Consider the following 26,602-nt stretch of genomic DNA (forward strand, 5'->3'; position numbering starts at 1 on the left):
CTTGGAGGGGTCAGAATTGCTTAGCAGGATGCCTCAAAGTACTTCCAGCTGGAAGACTTCAGACTAAACAGCCTTTGGGAGCTCATCAGAGGCAAGAGGTGCTTTATTACCCATCCACATGTTTAACACCTCCCCAGGTGTGCATCAATCTCTATTTCCCTATCAGGACAAGCTCTAACTTACCTTCCCCACCACATCCTTTTTCCAGCCCATTCAACTCCCTGTGTGCTCAGCTGTGTGGGGCCTCTAATCCCCTCTCCAAGCACTCCTTTCTTCTCCTCCTCAATCCTTTGAGCATCCCTCCCTTCTCCTTGCCTTTTGCCAGGGGTCTCCCTGCCCAGCAATGCCCATGGGACCACTTGTGCATCCAACATAAGCTGCCCCAGGAGCCAGAGGAGCTCATTCATCACCTTTTTATTTTATTTCAAGCACTGTACAGAACGTGCCATAGACAAAACCCCCTCCCCAGGTGCTCCCAGCGCCCCTGTGCCCTGCCTCGGTCCCTGCCATGACCCAGCACCCACCACTGCCAGGGGAGAGGCCAAAATAAGTTACACCCACCCACCCCCGTGCTCCGGGGCACCGGGACAGGGTGGCATCACATCGGTGCCATCCCCGCCGCTGCCCGTGTCACCCAGAGTGCCCTGCACCAGGGTCAGTGTTCGTTTCCAAAGCCGCGGCATCGGGCCCTGCCCTTTCCCGGCTGCAGACGCCACCCCCGCTGCCGGGGCTCAGCAGAGCATGTCGGCCTCGGTGGGCAGCGGGGAGCACCTGCAGGAAAGGATGGGATTGGGGTGTCAGGGTGCTGATCTGCCCCAAAGACACAGCAGCAAAGGCAGCAGCATCAGCTCAGCCCAGCTGGAGATGATTCCGAGGGGGATGGAAGCAGTGAGCCCCCAGTGCTGTCCCCAGCAGGGCCATTGCAGCAGTACTCACTCAGCCATCTTGGCTGCCAGGTGGTAAACTGTCTGCTTGTCCAGGTAGCGGCAGAAGAGCAGGACGAGGTTGCTGGGCAGGAAGAGAGGCTCTGCCAGCGAGGCTGTGGGCAGGCGTGACAGCTCCTGGGACATCAGGTACACCGTGTCCGTCCTGGGGACACCAGCACAGGGGGTGAGCACCCCGGGGAGCAGTGACAAACCCTCCCCCCAGCTCAGCCCGTCCCTCACCAGGCCTCGAAGTCCCCTCTGCACGGCTTCAGCGGCGTGTGTGAGGACAGCAGCCTCTCTCCGTGGCTCAGCAGGGAGTACAGCAAGGAGATGCCAAACTGCAGGAGAGCACCAGGAGTGTCACAGCCGGCAGCAGTGGCACCCCAGGGACACAGGCTCAGGGCCAAGTACCTGGTTCTTCAAGGCCATGGTGAGGGGGAGCTCTGTAGACTCAGGCAGAGGCCGGGTAAGCTCCTGCAGGACCTCGACGAGTTTGCTGAAGGTCATCTCACCCACCACCTCATTCAAGGGGCTGTAGAGCAGGGGGAGAGACTGGGCAGGGCAGAGGGGAGAGCAGGAGTCTGAGATCCTTGGACCTGTCACAGCCACAGCCCCACCCCAGCCCGTGGAGGGGAGGGTCACTGCCAGCAGAGGGTCACTGCTGGTGGCTGACTCCTGGAGACCTTCTCCTCCCCATGGATGGGAAGGGGCTCCTGTGTCATGCTAACCCCACCAAGGCAGGCCCCCCTCATTGCCCAGGGTGCCACCCCCAGCAAGAACAGAGGAGGGAGACAGCCCAGGTCACCCCTGCCCTGGCTGGAGGTGCTTGCCTCATCCAGCACGTCCTTCTTCATGAGGAAGGGCAGGTGGTAGGTGATTGCCAGCAGGATCTTCTCCCTCTGCTCTCCCATCAGGTGGGGCAGCAGCCGGGCCACGAGCTTCTTGCCCTTCCGCACACACAGCAGCTGCAGGAATTCATCTTCTGCCTCCCTGGGAACAAAGCCTGCATTGGCACAAATCCCAAGGGACTTGGAGCATGTCTGTCCACACAAGAGGACCAGCATCAGCTCCACTGGAGGACAAGGTTCACAGGCAGGGTCAGCACAGGCTGCAGTGACAGGATGGAAGGAAGGACCCAATCCTCCTGTGACCCAGACCTGCTCATCAGTGACCATCTCAGATCCACGAGGACCAGGACATGCTGCCTGCTCCCCTTTCCCACAGCACAGACTCACTCTTCACTGCTGCAAGCCCTGATTTTCAAGGCTTGGTAGATACTCTCCACTTTTTGGCTCTTCTGCTCCTGCTTCTGGGGCTGTTGCTCCCCTGGGGACGTTTTCTGTTGCACCTCCTCTACTTCCAGCAGTTGCAGGAAGAGCTGGAGAAGGAGGAAGGAGTACACAGGAGGTCACAGGGTAAGGAGGAAGCTTGGACATCTTCTATCAACTGGCTATCCAGGACCCTGCCTAGGTAGTCATACCCTTTGAGAAATCCATGGATGAAAACAGAAAACCTGGGCCATGCTGCCCTTCCCCAAATCACCACTCACTCACCTTCTCGATCCTGTGCAGCGCCCGCAGCCGGTGGGTCCCTGCAGCCTTTGGGAGGGTAGAAAGGAAGGCACAAAGGTTACAGCCATCCCCAGACACTGCCACCAGCCCAGCACTGGGCCAGCTGCTCCCTGGGGATCAGAAGTGACTTTTCCCTGGGGAAACCATGGCCAGAGCCCAATCTCACCCCTTGGCCAGGTACAAATGCAACTGCTGAGGTGGTACCTCCTCCAACTGTGTGCCCCATCCCACTGCTCAGGACAGCTGCTAAAGCAGCACTCCTGGCAATTCAGAGCCCCAACCAGCCCAGCTTCCCTCCACCTACCTCCTCCTCCACGAGGGCGTGGTGCACAGCATCGATGGCCCGGCGGGGGCTGTAGCAGGTGGACACTGTGACCTGGCCCAAGGAGCCTGCGATGCGCACCACTGCGGGACAGCAGGAACACGGTGACACCACACCCCAGAACTCCTCACCCAGCCCCCCATGCCTGCCCCAGCCTCTCACCAGAGTCATAGGTCTCCACTTTTTGGATGAAAGGTGTGACCAGCTTGGGGGGCTTGTTGCGCCTGCCCAGCAGCTCCTCCTCCGCCTGTTTGCGCTCCAGCCGGCGGTAGTAGGTCTGTAAGAACAGGAGAAGCCAGGAGTCCCCTCCACCAGTGCTCAAGGGTTTCTCCAGCTCCCAAAGCCCCACCCTGAGGGGAACAAGCTGCAGGTGCTGCCAGCAGGAGCTCACCTGGTAGTAGTAGTCATCATCTATATTCTCACTCTGCAGCTGCATCATCTCCACCTTGACAACCCAGTCCTTCTCCTTGGAAGTCATCAGCCCGGCATAAGGGTCCACCTTCCGAGACCACAGCTTCTTGGGGGAGACACTGGCACAGGAGAAGAACTCAGCCCACTGTGCCCACCCAGAGCCCCCCTGCCCTGCACCCAGAAGACCCCCATACCTCTGCACCTGCCTGCCCTGCCGCTGCATCAGGATGCGCTGGTGCTGGGGGTGCAGCTGGGTCATGTGGCTGGGTGTGCTGCAGGAGACACCAGACAGGGGTCAGAGGAGGTTTTGGGACACCCCCAGCTGCTTTGTAGGACCCCTCCAGCCCCACCCCAACATCCCACTCCTGCTACCTGAAGTTCAGCTGGCCCATGGCTGAGGGGCTGAAGAAGACAGCAGGGTCCAAAGAAGAGGCCATGGGCCTGAAGTGCACGCCCAGGGGCTGGGGTGGGCTGCCCACGGTGGGGGAGCCAGGCTGGAAAGGGCTTGGGGGTGCAAACCCTGCTGTCTGAGAGGGAGAGAGGGGATAAAGGGTGTGAGCCTTCCCCTCTGAGCATCCCAGAGGGGTCAGACAGCTCTGTGCTGGCTTCTGGCTCCCATCCCTCTGGCAAAGTGCTACAGTGCCACTGTCTCCATCCCCTGCCACACCAGGGCCACCTCAGTGGGGCCGTGGCAGTGGCTCAGAGCCCACCACGTTACCTGGCTGGGACTGAAGAGTGCAGGGGGTCTGCAGGCTGGTGGGAAGGGCTGAGGAGAGCACGGGGAGCGAGGAGACATCATGGGTGCCTGGTGCAGAGCAGGAGACAGGAGGTGTCAGACAAGCCTGTCCTCGAGGCTGCACCTCCAAGGAGGGAAGGCAGAGAAAGAAGGGGTGCAAGAGCACCCCCAAACCTGTTACCTGCTGGAGAAAGCACTGGGGGAAAGGCTTGGGGGACATCAGTCTTAGATCAGGGCACTTGAGCCGGGAAGAGCCCCCGTAGCCCCTCTGCACAGGAGAGCCGAGGAAGTCGAGAGCCATGCTGGGAGATGGTGGAGGTCTCTCCAGCACCTGGAGGATGGCTTTATCCTGTGGGGAGGAGGCAGCAGCAGGTACAGGGAACAAGGCACAGCTGGGAACAGTTTAGGTCCCTCAGCAATAGTTAGCTCACTAAAACCTGTGGTCACTGCTCAACCAAGAGCAGCTGTGCTCCCATCCTCGTAGTGTGGAGCAGCTGGAGACCCGTGGGAACACCCAGCATGGGGGTCCCAGTCCCCCCAGTCTCAACAACTTTGCCTTCAAACCCATGCTCTGCTTTGGGTGGGCACTCACAGCCTTGTACCCAAGACATATCTGTGCACCTCTAGAGCCATTTGGAGATGCCCCAGGTGTCCCAAATTCCCTGTGAGACCCTTGTTCCAGAGTATTGGGGAGCCCTTAGCTCCAGCATGTACCCACCTCCAGCATGAGGTGGCGAGGGACACTGCCAGGGCAGGAGCCCCACGTGGGATCCATCGCCAGCTGGAAAACAGGGAGAGGCTGGCATGAGCCAAGTGAACAGGAGGAGAGAGCAGGGAACACCACAGGAGCCACCCTGCCTCATCACCAGATGGGTGGGGACATTTTTACCATGTCCTCCTTGTCAAACTCTTCCCAGCAAGTCCCAATCCCACTGTCCAGCACTGCTGAGTCCTGGCTCTGCAAGGAAAGGGGAGTTAAAGGCCTGTCTCCCTGCCCCAGTGCCCTCTGTGGGGCAGGAGCCACAGGTGTGGGGATGGAGGGGGAGCAGCAGGAGCCCTGTCTGCTCACACATCACCTCCAGCGTGGGTTTGCTCCGCACAGCTCTCATCACTGCTGGGTCTCCCAGTTCACTGGGCTCCTCAAAGCACTCCTGATCTTCCTCCTGTTCCTCAGTGCCCAGCTCCTCTACCTCTTCCTCCAGCTGAGAGTTAACCTGCTCCATCTCTGCCTCCATCCCACCTTCCTCCTCGGCCAGCTCCTCCAGCTGCTCAGCTGCTCTTCCAGTTGCATCTTCCAGTGCTTTGGCCACCTCAGGGCTTATCTCTGGTACCACCAGGAGTTTTGGGACATCCTCCTCTGTGGAGTCTCGGTCTTAGAGGGGGGAAGCAGCACACAGCAGGGTGGGTGAACGCTTTGGCAGTGCCCACCAGGGTGTGTGCTCCCCCTGAGTGCTGGCAGGTCTCTCCAACACCAGGACTCCCCCAAGGTCTTACCTAACCCAAAAGTCATCTCGTTGTACAGGTCGAGCTCCTCATCCTCCTCAGCCATCTCTTCCAGCAGAACTGCATCTTCCACCAGCAGAAAATCCTCGATAATCTGGATTTGGAAGCAGCAGATTCCTCTCTAAGGGAGAGGTACCCCTAGTATACTCCTAAAGCGGGGAGGAACACCCAACCTCCCCCTCACTCTACTGCTGGTGCCAGGCAACCCCCAGGGCTCACAGCTGGAAAAGGGAAAAGCGGGAGCAACCCTCAGGGCTCACAGCTGGAAAAGGGAAAAGCGGGAGCAACCCCCAGGGCTCACAGCTGGAAAAGGGAAAAGCGGGAGCAACCCTCAGGGCTCACAGCTGGAAAAGGGAAAAGCAGGAGCAACCTCCAGGGCTCACAGCTGGGAAAAGCGGGAGCAACCCCCAGGGTTCACAGCTGGAAAAGGGAAAAGCAGGAGCAACCTCCAGGGCTCACAGCTGGGAAAAGCGGGAGCAACCCCCAGGGCTCACAGCTGGAAAAGGGAAAAGCAGGAGCCAGCGGCGCTGCCGGCGAGGACAGGAGGCGCAGCTCAGCCCACGGCTGTGCCGGCACCAGCGAAAGCCGGCACGGAGCGGCACCAGCGCAGCTGGGCTGGGACGCCTTTAGGCTTCAGAGTGAACACCCGCTACGAGAGCATCCCACCAGCACCTCCAGGGCAGAGCCTGCTCCGAGACCGACCGCGCTGGGGAGCGCCAGCCCCGGAGAACGCGCACCGCACAGGGAGCGGGACGCCGGGAGGCGGCAGCGGGCAGGGGGTAGCGGAGCAGGGCAGGCACTCACAACGCGCTCGCCGCCCTCCGCCATCCCGCGGTGGTGCCGCCGCCTCCTCCTCCCGCTCACCCACCCTCCGTCCGTCCCGGGTCCCTGTACGGGGGCACGGTGCCCCCGCCGCCCCTTTTATGGGCCGCCCCCACCGCCCCGGCATGCGCCTGCCGTACAGCATGGCGGCCCCCAGCGGCCCACGCGCCTGCGCACTGCTCTGCACCAGGAGCCTGCCGTACAACATGGCGGCCCCCAGCGGAGCCTCGCGCCTGCGCACTGCGCTGCACCGGAGCCCGGAGCCGGGGGTAGCGGGGATGGAGGGGTTCGGTGACCGCACCTGCGGCTCTCGGGGCGCAGAACGGCCCAGCCCGGCTTTCCCCGCTGCTCCCACCGTGCTGTTCTCAGAGCTGATATCCCTCTGAGGAGTTATGGAAATCTGGTGGGATGTGCTCTGAGTATTCTGGCGGGTAACGCCGAGCACAGGTGTCAACACTAACACTATAAATGTCTGCATCTCACAAAGCATAGCGGGTTGCCCTTATCTCCCTGAATTATCCCCCTGAATACCCGGAGCACATTGGTCATGTCACCCACTCCCAAATAACTCTGCTAATAAAAGCAGAAGTGTCCCCAAAGTGGAAGATTTGGTTACTCTAACCAAATCACTGCGGCTTTTAATAAACATCACGTGGAAGAGTTGTGCTTCTCTTTACTGGGAAATTCCGACAGGTGGTGCGGGTTAGAGCAGAGTCGTTGGCAGGGGTTCCCATCCCCATCCCAAAGGGCCCATGGAAAGGATCCATGTCCTGCCATCCTCTGCCCGAGGCGAGGGAGTGTTCACGTGGGCAGAGCCAGATTCACCCCTGGGACAGCTGGACTGGGCTGGTGACTCCTGCTGTGGTGACTCTAACAACAACTCTGCCACCAACGGAGCACTCAGGGATTATTTCTGTTGGAGCCTGAGATCCCTGATAAGGCTCTGGCCACAGCTGCATCTGTTTATCCCACACTGAGGAAAACATTGAGTGTTTTCAGCTGGCACTGCTCACTGAGCAGCCAGCAAACCCAGCAGGAGCTGGGCCAGTGGGAACTGATAACAAGTGTTTTCAAGATTTTCCTTTGCTTGGCCTCTCCTGATTTACCTGCTGTCTTTGGGGTGTTCACCATACATGCTTTATTAATTTAATTTGCGTTTTAATGAGATACATTAAGTAGTCCTAAGGGGACTTAGTGTTTTGGTACGTAGACCATGCTGCTGTTTTCTCCCCACTAGCAGTGACTTGACTTTCTTTTCCCTTTATTTTCCTTCCAAGCAGCACTACTGGGACACTCAGTGGCATTCCTAGCCTTGCTGGGCTTTGGTGCTCACAGTTCTTCTGGCAGAAAACCTGGTTCTTTGGTGTTAGAATTCTCGTGCTTTATGTCAGGGAATTCTCATGTTTTATGTGTGCTGTGTGTGTGCTCCAACAACAGTCAATTTCCCACCCTGCAGCTGCTGGAATGAGCCATAACACACAGGTTTTGAAAGAGGTTAAAAAAGGAAGGTGGATGGCTTGCTCCACCACAGGCTGTTGGTGTAATACCAGCCCTGGATGCAAAATTTGCAAGAGGTGACTCTTACCCCAATTTAGGTTGGAAAAGCTCTCTGTGACCATCAAGTCAAATCATTCCTCCAGCACTGCCAAGGCCACTACTAACCCACGTCCCCAAGTGCTTTTAAATCCCTCAGGGGATGTGGATTCCACCACTGCCCTGGCAGCCTGTGGCAAGGCTGGACAGCCCTTTCAGAGAGTAACTTTTCTCTAAGATCCAATCTAAACCTTTCCTGGCGCTACTTGAAGCTGTTTCCTCTTGTCCTCTCCTTTGTTCCCTGGGGGTGGAGCACAATCCCGGCTGCCCCCTTCCGTCAGGGAGTTGTAGGAAGAAGGTCCCCCGAGCCTCCTTTTCTCCAGGCTGAGCCCTCCCAGCTCCCTCAGCTGCTCCTGGTGCTCCAGCCCCTTCCTCGGCTCTGTGCCTTTCCCTGGACACGCTCCAGCCCCTCGATGTCCTTCTTGGAGTGAAAGACGCAGAACTGACCCCAGGGTTTGGGGTGTGGCCTCAGCAGTGCCCAGCACAGGGGACGGGCGCTGCCCTGGGCCTGTGGCCACACCGGGGCTGGTCCCGAGCAGGTGCCATTGCCCATCCGGGCTCACGTCCAGCCGCTGTTGCCCGCTGACGCCCCGGGATCTCTGCCCGGATTTTCCCCCCACTCAGCACCCAACTGAAAGCGAAAGCGCTTCCCCGCTGGCTCGCACAACCCCGGAGCTCCCGTTCTACCTGGAAACCGATGACGTAGAGGCCGCTCCGCGCCACGATTGGCCGTGTGTTCCGGAGGCTATAAAACGCGGAGAGCGGGCGGGGGTGGGACATTCCGGGAAACGGCGGGGCAAAGAGGAGCGGCGATGGCGCGGAGGGCCCTGGCGCTCGGGGTGCTCGCTCTGCTGGCGCTGCTCGGTCTGGGGGCGGCCGCTGGTGAGTGCCTGGGGCGGCGCGAAGGGTCCTGACGGGGGTGAGGGGCTGCGGGGTCCCGGGTGGGCGGGCGAGTGTTGGCATCGCGGCGGTGCCCGCGGCAGCCCCGCTTCTGACGCGCCCTCGCCCCTCTCTCCAGAGGCGCCGAAGGTGGAAGTGTACGCCCGTTCCCGCGCCGAGGAGGGGAAGGAGAACACTCTCCACTGCTTTGTCACTGGCTTTCACCCACCCAAGATTGACATCGAACTCCTGAAGAACGGCGTGCCCATTCCCGGCGTCACGTACGGGGACTTGTCCTTCAACGACAAGTGGCAGTTCCAGCGCCTGGTCTATGCGCGCTTCACCCCCACGAAGGATGACATCTTCTCTTGTAGGGTGGCGCATTCCACCATGCCGGAGGCACGCAGTTACATCTGGGGTATGCTGTGCCTCCCCTCCTGCGTGCAGGAGCTCCTTGCTTTATATCCGTGCTGTGTCTGTTCCTTTTCCTGGGAAGCAGGGTGAAATGGAGCGGGGTTTGAAGGTCTTGTGTTAGAGATAGAAAGCGAACTTGCTTTTAGCTGAAAAGGCTGTTACACGTGCTTGTGAAGGATTCAGGGAGGACACGCGCTGGCGTTAATCCACAGGGATTTGGTGATGCCGTGTCACCCGATCTCTGCCGTGGTGAATTTAACTGGAAGGCGATGGGTCATGCAGGGAATTTTTGCTTTATGTTGTGTGAGTATAAAGAAGGGCTGATGGTGGTGTAGACCTGGCCTCAGCTACAGCTGAAGGCAGCTCTGGTCGCCGTAATGGGGCTGTTTCCGTGGGGAACCTTGTGGGGACAGGGGACAAGAGGTGCCATTAGCCCCAGGTCTAACGCTCTGCACTTCCTTCCTGCAGAACCAGACTTCTGAGCTGCGTCTGGGATAATCCATGGTGAGTTATTCCCGTGTTGTGCTGGTAAGGGAAACACAGACCCATTTCTGTAGGGAGGGGGGGTTTGAAAAGCCGAGAAACAAAGCACCACACCCTAAAAGTAGATCATATTTGGGACACAAAGAAACTTGTTCCCACACCCTTTCTGCCCACTATTTTGGTCTGGTTTTGTCCATCCCGTGCCTACAAGAGTCCTTTTCTCCTAAAAAAGGAGAGCTTTGAAGAAAATCTTCCCTGCATGTTGTTGCTGCGTCAGCTAGATACCGCAGAGAGTTGTCGCAGTCCCTAAAGCTCCCTCAGGCCCCGAGTGCTGTTTCCTGTCAGGGGAGGAGCCGGAAGTCGCCGTACCCAAAGTCCCTGTGCCCCAGGTTGGGTGGCAGGGTGGTTAACCAGCACCCTGTGGGATTTATGAGGCACAAACCAGAAACATTTTGGGGTTTATTCACCAGTGTCTCTCTGTGTGAGGGCTCCAAGTTGTTCAAACTGCCTGCGCGTAACTGATCTGGATGTAGCAATGGGGAAATTCCAGTTTAATACTTGGTAGGGAAAAGAAACTGAATATGTGGCTCAGCTGATGTAACCCTGGCTGAAACAGCCAAATTATGTGTCCAGTTAGAGGCTGGAATAATGATTAACTGTTCTGGGACAAGCCTTGACAGGACCCTCATATGAACTGCCCCAGTTCCTGCAGAGCTATGAAAAGTTGTTTACAGTCACTGCTGTGGTCTGTCACTCACCTTTGGGCAGTGGGGTGTGAGCCTGGCCCCAAGGCAGGGTCTGGAATGTTCTGGGCTCACACAGCACCATGGCTTGGGTTGCTGGGACACTGGTGAGGGATGCCACGTCTGGCTGGAGGGGGATGTGGGTGACTTCACTGTGCTCTGGGGATGAGGATTTACTGAGCTGGCCTGGAAAGAGTTGAGAGCAGGACAAACTCCTCCCTGGGGTGGAGAACAAGGATCCTCTTGACTTGTTGGACTCTGAACTCCACCAAGGAGGGGACAGAAAAGGAGTTTCTGCAGGATTTTTACCTAAACCTCACTGGAAGGTGGTTCTGCAGGGAACCAGACTGCTCTGAGGAAACTGGTTTTTAGTCCTAAAATAATTGCAGTTGAAGGTGTCACTAGAGTGACTCATGTCAATGTACTCTCTCCATGCAGATTTGAGACATTCTTCATGCAAGTCAGGGACTTCTCGAGCTTCTGTCCATTCTTCATCATAGCCACGAGGTTGATGAACTTCTTTCCAAAATTTGCTAATAATATCTCTTAGCCACAGCATCAAAGAGCTGTGCAGGCTTTTTCAGCTAAAAATTTTACTGCTTAAAAAATGATATCTTTTCATTGCTCAAAATTTTGGAGGATTTTTATCCTTTAATAAACTGCTAGTCCATAAAATGTTTCTTCAGAGTCATTTGACAAGCTGATTTCACAGGCTCTGATGGCCTCTGGGTTGTGGGGTGGATACGTAGCCTTGGTGGCATGATGGGCAGTTGTGCTTTTTTTTTTATCCCAGTGAGAAGATGCAAGATCACTTTTCCATCAATAAAAGAGAATTAAATTTTTTAATTTTTCTTTTGCTGGTGTGGTATCTGCCTGGCTGGAGGCTCCTGTATGGGTCTGAAGGGAAGGCACAAGGGATGAAGAACCTTGGGGACATAGGGTGGGACACAGAAGGAGGGATGGGGAGAACTCTGGCAGATGCATTTTGGAGTGTGTGGTGTAAAGCTGAGCCTGGGGGAAGCAGAGATGTGTGTAGGTGAATTTCAGTTCTGGTTCTCTCTGTGCTTGAGCCCATGGAGAAGTTGAGGCCAGTCCTCTGCTACACTGTGGGGGATTCACACTACCCAAAAGCAATGCTGCTGCCATCAGCTCACTTTTATTTTATGAAGAAATCGGAATGATTGCTTGAGGAATATTGTATCCAAATGGATTTAACCAGGAGCACTTGTATGGGATCAAGGTTTCAGTTTCTCTCCCAGACACCCCAGTGGAGCAGCACTGGGTGCTGTGTGAACCCAAGGAGCTGTGGAACATATCCTGGCCTCCTCCCCTGGATCATGAAGGGCCACCAAAGTGCTTTCCACCACCTCCACTCCACCTTTCATATCCTCAAGAGCACCAGAATAATTGCTGGGTAACCACTCCACCAAGAGAGCTTCACCCTAATTAGGACAGGAGTGGAGACAACTGCAGAACTGAAGATTCAGTGGAAGCAATGTGAAGTGACCCTGTCTCCAAAGGGCACATTATCATCTTTACACATTGGAGAGGTCTGCCCTGATTGCATCTGTGGGATTTTTCTGCTCCTGTTTTGATGGTTTACTCAAAAATCCCCTGTCTGTGGGAGAGCAACACGTGACCACACCAGAGGCTCATTTCCTTTTAACTGTGGATTTCAGGACCATGTCCGGAAATACCTTCTCAGTTTTATCCAGCATCCTTGGGGTTCTGAGGTACTCGGGATCTTGCTGCGCTGCTGCTGCTGGCAACAGCTCCCAGGGGATGAGTTATGCTGAGGGATATCTTGGGAAGCTTCGAGCATGAAACAAGCCTCATTTGTGCTTTGTGAAACAAAAGCAGTTTTTCTGCAAGCAGTTTCTGGAATCAGCAAAATGCAAGGGTTTTTCTGAGAAAAGTCTTAGGAGAAAAAGGATCGAGTCCAGCTCCTAACTCTGCACGGGACACCGAGTGAGGGCAAAACCCCGCCCTGTGCCTCAGAGTGTTGTCCAAGTGCCCTTTGAGCCCTGTCAGGCTTGGGGCTGCCCTGGGGAGCTGCTCCAGTGCCCGCCCATGCTGTGGGGGAAGAACCTTTCCCTAATATCCAGCTTAAGGCTTCCTGGCGCAGCTTCAGCCGTTCTCCCCTCACCGGGTTTTCCCCCCACCGCTTGCCCTCACGGCCGTTCCCGCCCTCATTTCCCCTCAGGGCGGTTCACGCCTCCTTTCCAGCCCCTCAGGGCCGTTCCCTCCTTCGTTTCCCCTCACGGCCATTCCCGCCTCCTTTCCAGCCCCTCACGGACGCTCCCGCCCTCATTTCCCCTCAGGGCCGTTCCCCTCAGGGCGGTTCCTGTCTTGGCCCACCCCCTCACGGCCGTTCCCGCCCTCGTCTTCTCTCAGGGCGGTTCCTCCCTCCTTTCCAGCCCCTCACGGCTGTTCCCTGCCTCCTTTCCAGCCCCTCACGGCTGTTCCCTGCCTTCTTCCAGCCCCTCACGGCCGTTCCCCTCAGGGCGGTTCCCGCCTCCTTTCCATCGCCTCAGGGCCATTCCCGCCCTCGTTTCCCCTCAGGGCCGTTCCCCTCAGGGCGTTTCCTGTCTTCCCCCACCCCCTCACGGCCGTTCCCGCCCTCGTCTCCTCTCAGGGCAGTTCCTGCCTCCTTTCCAGCCCCTCACGGCCGTTCCCTGCCTTCTTCCAGCCCCTCACGGCCGTTCCCGCCCTCGTCTCCCCTCAGGGCGGTTCCTGCCTCCTTTCCAGCCCCTCACGGCCGTTCCCCTCAGGGCGGTTCCTGCCTCCTTCCAGCCCCTCAGGGCGGTTCCCTCTCTCGTCTCCTCCCCGGGCGGCTCCCGCCGCGATGTTCCGCGGACACCGCGCTTGGTTCTCGCAGAGCGTCAGCCCGGGCCCGCGGGGGCTCTGGGGTGAGGGAGCCACACCACAGCCAAGTCCAGGGGAGCCCTGGGGCACGGAGCGGGCAGGAATCCGCGGGGGAATTGGCAGGGGCACGGCCGTGTCACCGCTCAGAGGGAACTGGGGGGGGGGGAGCACAACCCATCCATCATTCCTCAGCAGGGCACAGCAGTGGGGACACAGCCCTGTCATCCCTTTGTGGGACTGAGACCCACACAACAGGACAGAGCACGAGTTTGGCCAATCCACGGTGCGCCCACATTGAGGAAAAGCCCTGCCCAACCCTCAGGGGAGCAATGGGAGTCCCACAGGCATGGGGAGCTTCTGCTTCAGGGTGGCCCCACAAGCAGCTGTCCCCTCCCCGGGTCACCCCGAGGTGGGAACCCCTGGATGGCCATGCTCACCTGGCTCCCTGTCCCCTGCAGCCGATGGCGGCGGGACCATTGCCCACTGGCTGGATGCTGACTACCTGTTCAGCAGCGATGCTGCCCACCCCGACACCCGCAGGTGGGCACAGGAGGCTTTAATTTTAATGTATTTAGTGAAAAGTATTTCATGGATATTGACATCCTGTAAAATTTAAGGGTGTGTTTTTAAAGTCAGGGTGTGGATCTGCCATTGGCCAGTGGGCTCAGGAGAACTCACGCCCACACTAAGCTATAGATAGACAGAGAAAAACCATCCATGGGTTGAGAATGGCTTAACAGTGATATAAATTAAATTAAGTGTGCTGGTTTCTTGCTGGTCTGCTGGAAAATCAGCATCTAAAACAGAGGTGATACAGTTCCCAAGGAAGGAAGCTGGTTCCAAAAATCCAGCGTGAATTAATGCTAAAAGGAAGCCCTGGATTAAAAATGGACAGAAAAGGACAGAAATGCTTAAAAAAAATAGAGAGCTATGGAACATTTATACATATATAAGGAAAGTCTTAAGGATCTTTCTCACTTCCTCAATATCAGCGAGTATTTGTATTTATTCATTATTTAGTCATGTAAACATATGTATGGGGAAGGAAGCTGCAATATTTCCCTTAGGCTTTGCTAGGCTGAATTAAATAGTTTCTCTAACAGACCAGTGCTTAAAACTGGCTTTGAATTTTGGAATCTTTCAGCCACCTGCTCCAGCTAAGCGAGGGGAATTCCAGTAAACACAGAATAACATCTTTTATTCTGCAACAATGTGCTGCCAGACCTGCTTGCTCCCCCAGGGGAATTTTGGATAATTTACATATATATATATGTTTATGTTTATATATAAATTATATATATGGTATATTATATATGGTATATATACTATTTATATAGAGTATACTATACTATATGTATAGTATATATACTATATATGATATAACTATATATAAACATATATATACTATTAGTAATTATAAAATTATACACACACACACACACACATATATATATATATATATTCAATGTATATTGTTAGATAGTTTCTTGTGAAAAAATGCAATCATTCTACACATCCTTAAACCCAGCAAACAAGATTTAATTCCTCTCTAAGGAGGACAGTGAGGGCTGGAGCTCAGCTGTATGAGCAGGAACCAGTGTGGTGAAGGATAATTGTAGAAAAATCCTGTCTTTGCCCTCCCCGAAGCAGTTTCACCTCAAGAGCAGAGTGGGACTGTGTAATCCCTAAAAATACGTTTACCCTTGTCCTTCCTCCAGGCTGCCCCTGGGAGGTGCTGGTAGCCAGGACGTGACTGGTAGAAAATCACAGAAAATTAGGGGCTTTTGGCAAAAAATTCAGAGCAAGTTTCATGATAACACCCGTCTAAACGTTTTGGTTTTGGTTTGCTTCCAGGTTCTCTTTGGAAAGCAGCTCTGTTTCTCTCTTGCAGCATACACGAGAGCCTCAGTTACCTGGAGGGCAAAGCCACGGTCTTTCACTCCCGTTACCTCTCAGTGTGTGCGAGCACCCGAGCTGCAGAGAGGCCCTCGGTGGTTCTGGGCCACTTCATCCTGCCCCCTGCCTGCCTGCATGAAGGTCAGTCACAAACAATCATCTGGGGATATTTTCCCGTGGAAATCCCCCTTGAGTACAGCCTTGGTGCAAACTAGAGCTGACAGTTACTTGTCTGCAGGGAGGGACTTTTCCTTCTGCTTGGGAGTGGCTCTTCCTCCCAGAGGACAGAGTATGATCCATCTATTACCACAGAATGGCTTGACCTTGAACATTCCCAGGGATGGGGCAGCCACAGCTGCTCTGGGAAACCTGTGCCAGGCCCTCACCACCCTCACAGGGAAGAATTTCTTCCCAGTATCCCATCTAACCCTGCCCTCTGGCAGTTTGAAGCCTTTCCCCTTTGTCCTGGCATTTCAGGCCCTTGTCCCCAGGTCCCTCTCCAGCTCTCCTGGAGCCCCTTTAGGCACTGGAAGGGGCCCTGAGGTGTCTCTGGAGCCTTCCATCCAGGTGAGCACCCCCAGCTGTCCAGAGCAAAGGGGCTCCAGTCCTTGGAGCATCTCTGTGACCTCCTCTGGACTTGCTCCAACAGCTCCGTGTCCTGCTGCTGTTGGGGACCCAGAGCTGGAGGAGCACTGCTGCTCCTGAGAGGGGCAGAATCCTCCCCTCACCTGCTGCCCACACTGCGGGAGCAGCCCAGGACACATGGAACCTCACATCCATGAGCTTCTCATGCACCAACACCCCCAAGCTCTCCTCAGGGCTGCTTTCAATCCACTCTTCCCCACCCTGAATTTGTGCTTGGGATTGCCCTGGCCCAGGGGCAGCACCTTGCATTTGGGCTTGTCCCTAGAGGTACCTGCAGGGCACCACACTGGCAGCAAGTGCCAGAGTTGTGTTTTTTGGTGCTCTCACAGTCACTAGTTTTGTTGTTCTTGTCAGAAATCAGAAGGAAAATTGGCCGGTTTATTTGGGAGAAGGCAGATGCCCTTGAAGAACAGGTAAGATGAAAAATTTGTGCTACACATGTATGTGCTGGAGGAGGAGCTTGTGCCGAGCAGGGAGCTTGCACAGGAATTCAGGGGGGAAAGAAGAGCAAATATAAATTTTGGGAAAAGGGGCAGGCAACTCAGGAAGCATTTAAAGAAGTCTTTAGGTCATGCAGAAAGAAGAAAATTAGAGCAGTGAAAGCTTGGTTAGAACTTAATCTGGCCACCTCTATAAAGGATAATATTTTTATAAATTATATATATAAAAGGAGGACACAGTTGGTGTCTGGGCACCAGTGGTGTCCCCCAGGGATCAATGTTGGGCCCAGCCCTATTCAACACCTTTCCTGAAGATCTGCATGAGGGGACTGAGCCCACCACTGGCAGACAGACAGGCGACACCAAGCTGAGTGGGAGTTTGGTTCTACTGGAGGCTGGGAAGGCTCTGCTGAGGGACCTGGACAGGATGGATCAATGGACCAGGGTCACCTGTAGGAGGGTCAAGGCCAAGGTCTGGGTCCTGCACTTTGGCCACAATAACCCTGCAGAGCTACAGACTGAGAGGAGTGCCTGGAAAGCAGCCCGGCAAGAAAGGTCCTGGGATTGCTGATCAGCAGCAGCTGAACATGAGCCCAGGTGGCCAAGAATGCCAGTGGCACCTGGCCTGTGTGGCCAGCAGGAGCAGGAAGTGAATTCTCCCCTGTACTGGGCACTGCTGAGGCCCCAACTTGAGTGCTGTGTCCAGTTCTGGACCCCTGAATTCAATTCAAGGACATTTTGGTGCTGGAGAAGGTCCAGAGAAGGAACTGAGCCAGGGAAGGATCTGGAGCACCAGGAGGGAGCTGGGGGGGCTCAGCCTGGAGAAAAGGAGGCTCAGGAGGGACCTGACTGTGCACAACTCCCTGACAGGAGGGGGCAGCTGGGTGGGGGCAAGGCACTGCTCCCAGGGACCAAGGGACGGGATGAGAGGACGCTGTCTTAAGCTGCACCAGGAGAGGTTGATGTTGCACATCAGAAAGAATTTTTTCCCAGAAGGGATGATCAGGCACTGGAATGGGCTGCCTGGAATGACTGCATGTGGCATTCAGTGCTCTGGTCTGCTTGGGAAGGTGGTGATTGGTCACTGGTTGGACCTGATGGTCTTTTCCAACATCGCTGATTCTGATTCCTTGTGCTTGCTGTGTTGTGTGTCCCTGCGTGACACCCTGAGGGGACAGCACTGGAAGCACTGTCTCCCTTGCCCAGACACATCCAGTGTGCTGTTCCAGGGATTCCAACTGCCACAGGCTGAGCTCAGCCCTTTGGGCTGGTGTTTTCCTTCCCCATGTCACTGCCCACCCTCCTCTCAAAGCAAGTTCCCAGCACTTTTGAAGCAGGAATGCCCTTAAATTAAAAATTGAACTCTGAATTATGCTTAAAATCATGAGCCCTAAAAATTCATGCACTGGGAATGTGTCCTAGGTGCTCTAGTGACCCAGGGACAATTTTAACTCCTTCTTGTGCTGACATTCACAGCCCAAGGAAAATCCAACAGAGGAACCAGAAGCCACAAGAAATAGCTGTGAAGAAGAATCAGAGGAGGAAGTGCTAGACCTGGCTGAGAGGTATTTTCCTACCTTGGGTGGTGGGATTTGGATACACCTCCAATTCCAACCAATCTTAACACATAGAAACTAACACACAGATTTTTTTTTTTTCCCTTCCTGATACAGCACTGAAGAAACAGAGTCTGAAGCACCCACCCAGGGAGAATTTCCATGCCGTGCCCTCCAGGAATACCCAATAAATAACATGGTGACAGGTAAATAAATGCACCTGGAGAGGGCTGCAGATGGAGCAGGACTCAGTGAGCCCATCCTCCCTCCCCAGGCTATGCCTCTGCACGGGACATGAAGAAATATGAGGGGGAACTCCACGACTTCATCCCTGGCACCTCGGGCTACGCAGTGTACTGGGTTCAAAGCAAATGCAGCATTTACTGTGAGAAGGCCAAAATGAAGAGGAAATGGTAAGGAACAGGTGGCTGGAGCAGCAGAAACTTCAATGTAAGAGCTGCCAGATTATTTATAAATTATCCCACTGCAGCTCAGAGCATTCAATGTGTACTTAAATACTGGCTACAGTTATAGCAGTTTTTGCTTCTTTAAGTAACTACCTAAACTAAATTTCACAACAAACATAAATACATTTTTCCTCAAAACACAAATATTTTCTTTTTATTGTGGGGCTGTGGGGTGTGTGGTGGTTTAAGATGTGTTTTAACTAGTTTAAGCAAGTTTTTCTTGGAGGAACAATCCATGGAGGGACATCTCCTCAGTTTCATTTAATCAAAAATTTGAAGACTTTTTCCCTTTTAAGCACTTGGAAATGACCAATAGGGCTGCACAAACAACCTTTATTGTGGTACAGCCTGATCCTTGGGTTGTCCACTTGAAGGAAACACAGGAAAACCTAGGACAGGCTCCCACAGGCTCCAAGGAACCACCATGGTTGTTCTCCCATTGCCCCAAAGGCAGGAGAGCCTCTAAAATCAAACAGCTTTGCACCTCACACCCCAAACTGCCAGGAAAGAACCCAAAAAGACGCTGGTGCACATGAAAGTGCTGAGTCCTCAAGAACCCACCCTCCCTCGTCCCTTGGGTGTCTAAAGACCAGGCAGGCTGGGGTGGTTTCCTCACGTTTATTGGAAAAGCGACACACAGGGACAGACTCAGAGCGCTCCTCGGGGCGTCTTGAAGTTCATTCCCACTGTAGGCTGTGTCACCTGCAGGTTGGACAGGCTGCCAAAATCCTGGAAAACAGCACAGCAACAATGGGATCAGTCACAGCATCCAGTGACAGTGGAGGCAGGCTCCTCTGGGGAGGTGTGGGAAGGTGCTGTGGCAGCACAAGGTCTTCTAAGGAGGAGAGACCACCGTGCTGCAGAGATTGACTCCTGGCAGAGGGAATCATCAGAATGGAGGGCAAGGAACACCCCCACCCTGCTGGAGGCAATGCTCCCATGCCTCTGCCCTTCCCAAAGCCATATATGAACTAATCCTCCCACAGGAGCCAGGGCAGAGGGACACCCCTGACACCACCCAGCCACTCAGGGCAGCAGGAGCTGTGCCAGGGATGTGCCAGCAGCTGGGCAGGAATAGCTGTGGCCACTAACCAGGAGCTTCAGCATTTCCTTGGTGTCCGGGTCCACTTCAATGATCTCCTGGTCAAGGGCAGAGACCTGGGGACAGAGGGGAGAGAAAAGGTGTGACTGACAAAGCCCCACAACAACCCAAATGTCACCACAGCCACTCTGGTCTCATCCCACTGCTGCGGGGAGCAGCTCCAGCAGCAGAGCCAGGAGCATCCTCATGGGACACAGCTTTCCTGACTGAACACTGCAGGAGGCCACTGGCAGTAGAGGGCACAGCCTGATTTATGACAAATCTTTAGAAACTGAGGCCCAACCTGCTCCAGGCCAGGGCTGGAGGAGCTGGCACTGGACCCTCAACTGCACCAGTCGGGGCAGTGACACTCACAGCTGCCTTGTGACACAAGGCCACCACGGTGCCAGCAAAGGCGGTTCCACCTCCAGGACACCTGTGCTCTCCTGCTCTTTAATCCCAGCAAAACTTCCTCCAGCCCCCTCCAGACCCCAAAAACTCTACCTCCAGAGGTTTCCTTCCCCAAGAGCTACATAAGACCAGGATTTTTCTAAGAAACCACAAACAGCACAGGTTTTGTGTGCTAACACTGCACCAACAGCTGCAGCATGGACATTCCTTCCCTGTAACCCCTCTCTGGCACCTGCACAGAAACCAGCAGCTCTGCCAGGAGCTGACTGGGAAGATCTGGGAAAGGGCAAGATGTGCTGTGCCTGAAGGTTACAGGATTTAGGAGCAACAGGATCACATTCTGGAACAAGGGAAGCCCTCCTGGACCACCTCACCCAGGTGACAGGTGAGATCTTGAGCCCGCCCAATTTTACCAAAACTTCCCTCTGGGGATTCCAGCTGCAAGGCAGGTTTTCAGCCATTCTGAAATATCCTCCTGCTTCCCATCAAATTTCTTTTTTCCCAAATTTAAAGTTAGGAAAACCAAACCACAAGAAGCCAGCTGTCCTTCCTGTCCCAGGTGGCAGCTTTGGAGGGATCCACCTCAACCCCCTTGATCCAAACCCTCCTCAGCTTCTCCTGGCTGGGGGTTTGTTTTAAAGAAACTTGGGAGCATTTATGGAGATACAGCGAGGCAGGATGGAGCGATGGGGAAGCTGGAGCCTCACCTCCGGGACGTAGTTGTCCCTCCTCTCCCTCTCCTCCTCCTGCAGTTTGATGGAGATGCCGCGGACAGGGCCCCTCTGGATTCGCTTCATCAGGTGGGTGACATACCTGCGGGGACACGGCGGCGTCCTGGGCTTTCCCAGGGCTCATGGCACCCTTCTTCCCCACACCCCAAATCCCGGAACCACAGCAGGATGGGGACAGCTGTCACCCTCTATCCCGGCAATGTCCCACCGCTCACCCTGGCACCATCCCATCACCTCCAGAGGATCAAAGTGTCCGACAGCAACAGGGTTTGGGGGAGACACAGACTCCCCCAAACACGGGAAAACTCTCGCTCTCCTCTCCCTGCACTATCAATGACCCGGCCACAGGCGGGACCGTAATCACTTTCGAATGCAGGAACCCCCACGCCGTGCCCGAATCCCCCAGGCCCTTCCGATGCCCAAACCCCCGGGACACCCCCAGCTGCCCGAAGCCCATCCGGAGCCCCGCGGTGCCCGAACCCCCAGCGACCCCTCCGGTAGCCAAAGCCCACCCGGTACCCCTCAGCCCCCAAAGCCCAGCCGGGCCCGCAGTGCCTCACCCCGCAATCTTGTTGCGCAGCTTCTTGCTGGGGATGATGGCGATCTCCTCGCACACGCGCTTGTTGGTGTGGAAGTCATTCCCGAGGCGTGTGTAATACTTCTCGATGATCACCCGTGCCGCCTTCTTCACCGTCTTCGTCCGAACGCGTCCCTACGCGGGGTGGGCGGGAGGGCCGCCGGTCAGGCTCCGCCGAGGCCGCTGCCGCAATCCCCCCCTTCCCCAGCCAGCCCGGGCTCTCACCGCCCCTCATGCCCCTCGCCCCGGCCCCCTGCGGTCCCCACAGTCGCTCCCCGCCGCGGGGGCGCGGGCCCGCCTGAGGATGGCGGCGGATGGCGGGACCCGGACTCACCATGTCGGCGGCGGCCGCGGAAAAAGAGCGGAGGGTGGCGGGAGGCGCCGGAAGCCAGGGCAGCTCAGCGCGCCCCCTGGCGGCTCGGAGGGGAAGGCGGACGGGAAGGCGGGCGGGGCCCAGCCCAGGCGGGAGCGGCCTGAGGCGGGGCCGCGGCCTGAGGCGCTCCCGCCGCGCTGGCGGCCCGGAACAGGATGGAGCAGCTCGGGAAGGGAATTGCCGAGAGCGGCGGTGCCAGCGGCACCAGCCCCTCCCACAGCCGGTCCCGAGAGAGGACGCGGAGCAGCCGCAAATTCGCAGCCCCCAGCCCACAGGAGGAGGAGGGTGAGGACAAGGCTGCTGCAGTCACCGCTGTGGGACAGGGAAGGAGCCCGGAGCCTGCATTGGGACACGGGACACACGAGGTGTCCTCTGTGGCAGCCCCAGTCCAACTCGGCCCTCCCCAGCCCCACAGAGAGGAGCCCCGGATCCCTCTCCCCTCCCAGCCCTGCAAGATTAACACCTCCCGGCCACGGCGGGAGAGCACACGGCAGCACAGGCCCCTCTATCAGCCTCATTAACCTCTTGTTGCAATTAGGAGAGCTCCGACTGGAGCCCAGGAGCCTGCAGGGACCTCAGGTAAATAGGATCTAAAAATGCATTGCCCAGCAGACAGAGCTCCCTCCCAGCTGAGTCACCCACCAACAGCATCCACAACTCATAGCTCCATCCATCCATCCCTCCCCCCAACCACATCCACACCTTCCTCCACACCTCCAGGAGTGACACCACAGCCTCCGAGCTGCAGAGATCTCCCATGAAGCACACAAGGCACAAGAAAATTTTTTTTTTTTGCTGCAACGTGTTTATTATGTGCCAAAAACTACACCACAGCTTACTCCACACGTCTGTAGGAGAGTGCAGTCTTGCCTGCATATACTACAATGAGGTAGAGACTTCACACACAGCTTCACAAAACCCCACAAAGAGCAGCTGGGATATGCAACAATGCAACATCAGCTCAGCAGGAAAGAAAAAAAAATAATCATAGTAAAGAGGGAGAAATTATGACACTGGTTCTTTGGCACACAGCTTCCAATAGAGGGGAAAGTAACAAAATAATAATGTGATCAGCATAATTAAGGTCTCAAATCCCAGCAGCAGCATTTCAGTCGACTGCACTGATACTCCAAACATCTCGGGAAGGAAAGGAAAATTACTTGTCCCCTCTAAGAGAAAGGGCTCCCAGGAACCTTCATCGTCCACCAAAACGCAGCCCTTTTTTAGCTTGTTACAAAAGAAAAGGTAAGTCCTGTGACTTTGTGTGATTAAAAACCTCTATCAACCCCCCATAAGTGCAACTTAAAAAAGTGCAACAAACTATTTAAAACTATATACAGCAGCTCAGAGATCCTCATCCCGTCCAGTTTCAAATCCAAAAACAAAAAAAAGCCCAGCCTGTCCCGTTGCAAACCCCTGGATTTACAACGTCCTGCCATCAGCCCCCAGACACAAATTGCAATAATGTTAAAAGCTGCCAGGAAAAGAAAAAAATCTCTCATTTCAAACGACTTAAAAACTGTTTTTAAGAGTGTAAAAAGGAACTCGTAAAAACCCTCGAGCGTAAAATATGAAATATGATTTCGTTTAAATGAAGAGCAAAGTCTCCTTGTTGTTACAGTAAAAAACGCCAGCTGAACACCCAGGTCACACCATCCAGGTGGGGGTAAATGAATGGAAAGGCACTGTATGGCAACGGCAAAACAATGACCAATGAGACCTGCGCTCTCTCCACCAGTATTGCAAGGAATGTAAAAAAGCGCCTTTAAAAAATAAAAAAACCAGGGCGGGGGCGCCTGCGGCGACGCCCCCGCGACACATGGCCCTTGGTTGGTTGGGTTTATTCGTTTTCAATTTTTGCTTCTCGTCAGCAAACCAGGAACCAAAGTCTGGGAACTGCAGAATGGCTTGAGGGGCACTCCCCCCCTCAAAACACCCCCAAACAAACCCCAACAAAACTCACTGTGCATTAGTGCAGAAACAAAAAGACCAGCAAGTGCAAACATGAATGTAAGATTTTTGTTTTTTCCCCATCAGTCCTCAGGAAGAACGTCCCCAGCCGGGCCTGGCTCCGGCGGGCGCTGCTGCGCTCTCCTCGTGGCAGGCTCTCCCAGGACTCTGCCCGTGCCAGCCCCGGGCCCGGTGCCCCTTAGCTGGAGTCCCGGTTCTTCTGGTTGCGCATCAGCGGGCGGTGGTGGCGCAGGACCTCCATGGAGTGCTGCCAGTGCCAGCACGAGCGGCAGAAGTACTTGAAGCAGATCTGTGGGCAGAGCACGGGGCTGGTGACACCAGCACAGCCACTCCCCTTCCCTTCACCCCCGCCCGGTTTCGCAGCCCCCAGCAGCACAGTGGATCCGTGGGTTGGACGGGGAATGCCAGCAATGCTGTGCAGGGCCTGGTGTGCCCAGATTCCATCTTTTGAATAGGTTTGAAAATCAGGGACTGGGCACTGGGGCAGTAGCTGGGCTCTGCCAGGGCTCCCATCATTCCCACGGCATTGCTGCCTCCTGCTCATAGCCCAGCCAAAGTCCTCTGCCTGCAGCCAGAGCTCCCTGTGCCTCAGCCAGCCCCAAGGCCATGCACCTCAACCCCAGCCCATCATGGCTCACAGAGCAGCAGCCTCCCCTCCCCTCAGGTGCACCACCAAGTCCCAGTGCTGGCACAGCCCCAGCAAACTGCAGCACCCATGGCTCAAAGCCAGCTGGACATTGCCTGCCTGGGCCTCCTGGCAAGCACCAGCACTGTCCTCCCCATGAGGGCTGCACCTCCTCCAAAACAAGGTCACCCAGCTCCCAGCTGAGCCCCATCCTGCCCACTGGGGAACAACCAGTGTACATTTCCCCAAAACCCAGCAGCAGGGCCTGCTCCTCCTCAAGAAGCACAGGCTGCAGCAGAACTGGCCTTACCTGGTCTCTACAGAAGAATGGGCCAGGCTGGGTATTGCACACTTGGCACATGGAGTCCTCCAGGTATGGGTCGATCTGAACCTGCAGGAGAACCAGGCAGTGGGCATGGAGCAGCACCTTCCCCTGGAACCACCCCTGGGGCTGGCAGAGCAGCAGCCCCCCTTCCCAGTGCTTGAGCAGGAATGTGGGGCAGCCCCAGGAACACTGGTGCTCCCAGCAGTCCCACCCACCATGCACACCCCTCCCTGGGCTGCCCCACCAGCCCCACTCACCTTCTTGGTAAACTTGGTGGTTTTGATCTCCACAAATGCAGCAGTCACAGCCTTCAGGTAACTGCGCTGGTTGTTGAAGGTGACACGGCCCGACCCTGCAAGGAGCCAGACCACAAAGGTTAGAGAGGAACAGCAGAGATCAAGAGGGAACCCCTGCCAGCACCACCCCCTCCCTGGTGCCACTCAGACAGGGAAGCAGCTTTGACAGGGAGATGGTTTCCAGAGCCCCCTTCCTGCCTCTTCTCCAGGCACCACATCCCCAGGATCAGCAGAGTGCCTCACGCTACACCTGAGATGCACCAGTGCTGAGACAGCAGCTTTTAGCCCAGCCCCCTCACCCCAGAGCCCTGTGTTCTGCAGCCTCATTGCTGGTCAGCAGCTTTCCAGCACCACTTGCTTACAGCCAACATCTATTAAGTTTCAGGACTGACACTGGCAGATCCCCACAGCTCAGCCACAGGACAAAGTGCCACCCAAAACTCATCCATTCCACTCCCAAAGCATCACACAGGACACAGGCAGGAGGGCCTGGATCCAGTTTGGGGTTACAGATGCCCTCAAGCAGCACAACCAACCAGGGCACAGCTTAGTTGCCAAAACTGAGCTCTGATTGTTGTGACTTTAGGACAGCTCTAAAGGTGAAAGCACCACTGAGCTGTGGGAGATGGATCTTGCCTACTTGGGGCAACCTGAGCTCTGCATGAACCTCAGGAGGCTGTGTCACACACTGGGATCTCACAGGGCCAGCACAGGGAGGTTCTGGGACACCTCATCCACAGCCACACTGAGGATTTGCCTCAAGTCTCATAGTGCCATTCCCACCCTCCTTGATACTGTCCCCCTGAAGGCACTGCAGGGGCTTTGCAGCACAACATGCAGGCCCTAAACCTGAGCCTTGCCCAGAAAAGCCTGACTGCCATCCAAGCACAGTGACCAAGCAGTGACAGCTCTGCACCACCAAGCTCTGACGCTGTTACTGCCTGGCAACACCAGGAGATCCACAATCTCTCCAAATCCGTGACTTGCTGCAGCCTGAGCCTAGAAAGCTGGTCCTGAGACACAGGCTGTGGGGCCTTTCCAACAGACAGCCACCTCAGGGCTGTCCCCTGGCCCATCAGGTCTCCAGGGACATACACACATCATGACATGCCACGTTTCAGCTCTGGTGACAAGAGCCCAAGAATGGGTTAAGACCCACAACTGTCCCTGCCCTGGGAAGGGAAAAGCAGCTACAGCAGCATCCAACAACCACTAACAGCACTGAACAAGGACAGAGAAACCTTCATCAGTGCCTGAAGGCATACTCAAAAACTTCAGTCTGCTCTGGAATGGTCCAGGACCTTCCAATTCCCCAGCACATCAGCTCTATCAGCCCTCCCCAAGGCTGCTCTTGCCTCCCCAGGGCCAGGAGATGAGACAAGCACAGACTGCAGAAGAGTTGGACAGCATCTGCTCCCTGAGCCTGGCACCTGGGCAGCGTTCCAAGAGCGGGACAAGCCAAGGGCACGCTGCAGCACAGCACGGCAGGGGTGAGCACCAATGCAGGGGAACCATCCCTCACCTATGGGGTACTTGTGCTTGTCGGTGTCGATGCCGGCGTAGACCACCCCTCCAAAGAGGTCGTACATGACGGCGGCCAGGGCCTCGGCGTTGAGCATGCCGTGCAGGGCGCCCACAAACACCGTCTTGCTGGGGTCCAGCCGCTGCGACGGGCTGCGCACGAAGTTGCTGTCGGCCAGCACCCAGGGGATCACCTGCACCTGCAACCAGAGCAGCCCTGAGCCTCAGACCTCATCACCCCAAGCTGCAAATGTCATCTGTTATCTATTGCTGCTCAGGCTCCACATCCACCTACTCCAGACACCCCACACATGGACAGAATCAACTCTGCTTCCAGCCAAACTGGAACCCAAGCCAGCAGCTCCTTGGGGGTGGCAGCCAGAGGACAACCCACATCCCTCCATATGGTCCAGTCAGGT

The 26,602-nt window shown here is 55.8% G+C and overlaps 5 protein-coding genes and 1 non-coding gene across 12 annotated transcripts in view; 2 read left to right on the forward strand and 4 right to left on the reverse strand.

Annotated features, from left to right (window-relative positions):
* Positions 1–399: 399 nt before the first annotated feature.
* On the reverse strand, positions 400–6,314 carry PATL2 (PAT1 homolog 2). Of its 2 annotated transcripts, none has more exons than XM_063170160.1 (19): positions 6,274–6,314; positions 5,461–5,563; positions 5,043–5,323; positions 4,856–4,924; positions 4,685–4,747; positions 4,148–4,315; positions 3,949–4,035; positions 3,603–3,757; positions 3,425–3,502; positions 3,211–3,349; positions 2,982–3,096; positions 2,802–2,902; positions 2,480–2,524; positions 2,162–2,304; positions 1,757–1,916; positions 1,338–1,478; positions 1,167–1,264; positions 937–1,089; positions 400–771 (listed from the first exon to the last, which is right to left on the reverse strand). In XM_063170160.1, the coding sequence occupies exons 1-19, from the start codon at positions 6,295–6,297 to the stop codon at positions 732–734; spliced, it is 2,163 nt and encodes a 720-aa protein (XP_063026230.1). In that variant the 5' UTR covers positions 6,298–6,314; the 3' UTR covers positions 400–731. The 2 variants fall into 2 exon arrangements, with proteins under 2 accessions (XP_063026230.1, XP_063026228.1); XM_063170158.1 differs by having other exon boundaries at positions 5,043–5,338.
* A 2,340-nt stretch (positions 6,315–8,654) lies between these two features.
* On the forward strand, positions 8,655–11,249 carry B2M (beta-2-microglobulin). Its single transcript, XM_063169328.1, has 4 exons — positions 8,655–8,766; positions 8,903–9,181; positions 9,646–9,681; positions 10,842–11,249. Exons 1-3 carry the CDS (start codon positions 8,697–8,699, stop codon positions 9,657–9,659), a joined length of 363 nt encoding a protein of 120 aa, XP_063025398.1. The 5' UTR covers positions 8,655–8,696; the 3' UTR covers positions 9,660–9,681; positions 10,842–11,249.
* A 1,999-nt stretch (positions 11,250–13,248) lies between these two features.
* TERB2 (telomere repeat binding bouquet formation protein 2) lies at positions 13,249–18,405 on the forward strand. Its single transcript, XM_063169329.1, has 7 exons — positions 13,249–13,312; positions 13,727–13,808; positions 15,160–15,305; positions 16,164–16,222; positions 17,726–17,814; positions 17,923–18,011; positions 18,080–18,405. The coding sequence occupies exons 1-7, from the start codon at positions 13,249–13,251 to the stop codon at positions 18,220–18,222; spliced, it is 672 nt and encodes a 223-aa protein (XP_063025399.1). The 3' UTR covers positions 18,223–18,405.
* Positions 18,406–18,876: 471 nt separating this feature from the next.
* On the reverse strand, positions 18,877–21,490 carry RPS17 (ribosomal protein S17). The gene is made up of 5 exons (XM_063169330.1): positions 21,407–21,490; positions 21,056–21,207; positions 20,472–20,577; positions 19,365–19,430; positions 18,877–19,001 (listed from the first exon to the last, which is right to left on the reverse strand). Exons 1-5 carry the CDS (start codon positions 21,407–21,409, stop codon positions 18,921–18,923), a joined length of 408 nt encoding a protein of 135 aa, XP_063025400.1. The 5' UTR covers positions 21,410–21,490; the 3' UTR covers positions 18,877–18,920.
* Positions 20,746–20,873, reverse strand: LOC134425504 (small nucleolar RNA SNORA71). Its single transcript, XR_010029697.1, has one exon. It is a non-coding gene; the product is annotated as a small nucleolar RNA SNORA71 (small nucleolar RNA).
* Positions 21,491–22,284: 794 nt separating the features above from the next.
* Positions 22,285–26,602, reverse strand: part of CPEB1 (cytoplasmic polyadenylation element binding protein 1) — a 33,647-nt gene continuing 29,329 nt past the window's right edge. For all 6 annotated transcript variants that reach the window (XM_063169331.1, XM_063169333.1, XM_063169332.1 and 3 more), the window contains 4 exons: positions 26,185–26,383; positions 24,624–24,718; positions 24,352–24,432; positions 22,285–23,705 (listed from right to left, as the gene is read on the reverse strand). In XM_063169331.1, coding sequence (XP_063025401.1) covers positions 23,595–23,705; positions 24,352–24,432; positions 24,624–24,718; positions 26,185–26,383 — 486 coding nt within the window. In that variant the 3' untranslated portion in view covers positions 22,285–23,594. The remainder of the gene's footprint in view (positions 23,706–24,351; positions 24,433–24,623; positions 24,719–26,184; positions 26,384–26,602) is intronic.

The sequence above is a fragment of the Melospiza melodia genome, chromosome 15 (genome assembly GCF_035770615.1).
Source record: "Melospiza melodia melodia isolate bMelMel2 chromosome 15, bMelMel2.pri, whole genome shotgun sequence".
In the NCBI taxonomy this organism is placed as follows: Eukaryota; Metazoa; Chordata; class Aves; order Passeriformes; family Passerellidae; genus Melospiza; species Melospiza melodia.

Excerpts from the sequence above, each read along its gene's own strand:
- PATL2 (XM_063170158.1), bottom strand. The coding sequence starts at position 6,297 with ATGGCGGAGGGCGGCGAGCGCGTT. Across the intron at positions 3,503-3,602 it reads ATGGGCCAGCTGAACTTCAG|CACACCCAGCCACATGACCC; the intron begins GTAGCAGGAGTG and ends TGTCTCCTGCAG. Across the intron at positions 772-936 it reads CTGGCAGCCAAGATGGCTGA|GTGCTCCCCGCTGCCCACCG; the intron begins GTGAGTACTGCT and ends CCTTTCCTGCAG.
- B2M (XM_063169328.1), top strand. The coding sequence starts at position 8,697 with ATGGCGCGGAGGGCCCTGGCGCTCGGGGTGCTCGCTCTGCTGGCGCTG. Across the intron at positions 8,767-8,902 it reads CGGTCTGGGGGCGGCCGCTG|AGGCGCCGAAGGTGGAAGTG; the intron begins GTGAGTGCCTGG and ends CCCTCTCTCCAG.
- TERB2 (XM_063169329.1), top strand. The coding sequence starts at position 13,249 with ATGTTCCGCGGACACCGCGCTTGGTTCTCGCAGAGCGTCAGCCCGGGC. Across the intron at positions 13,809-15,159 it reads GCCCACCCCGACACCCGCAG|CATACACGAGAGCCTCAGTT; the intron begins GTGGGCACAGGA and ends TCTCTCTTGCAG. Across the intron at positions 15,306-16,163 it reads CCCTGCCTGCCTGCATGAAG|AAATCAGAAGGAAAATTGGC; the intron begins GTCAGTCACAAA and ends TGTTCTTGTCAG.
- RPS17 (XM_063169330.1), bottom strand. Across the intron at positions 20,578-21,055 it reads CTGCGCAACAAGATTGCGGG|GTATGTCACCCACCTGATGA; the intron begins GTGAGGCACTGC and ends GTGTCCCCGCAG. Across the intron at positions 19,431-20,471 it reads GGGACAACTACGTCCCGGAG|GTCTCTGCCCTTGACCAGGA; the intron begins GTGAGGCTCCAG and ends CTCTGTCCCCAG.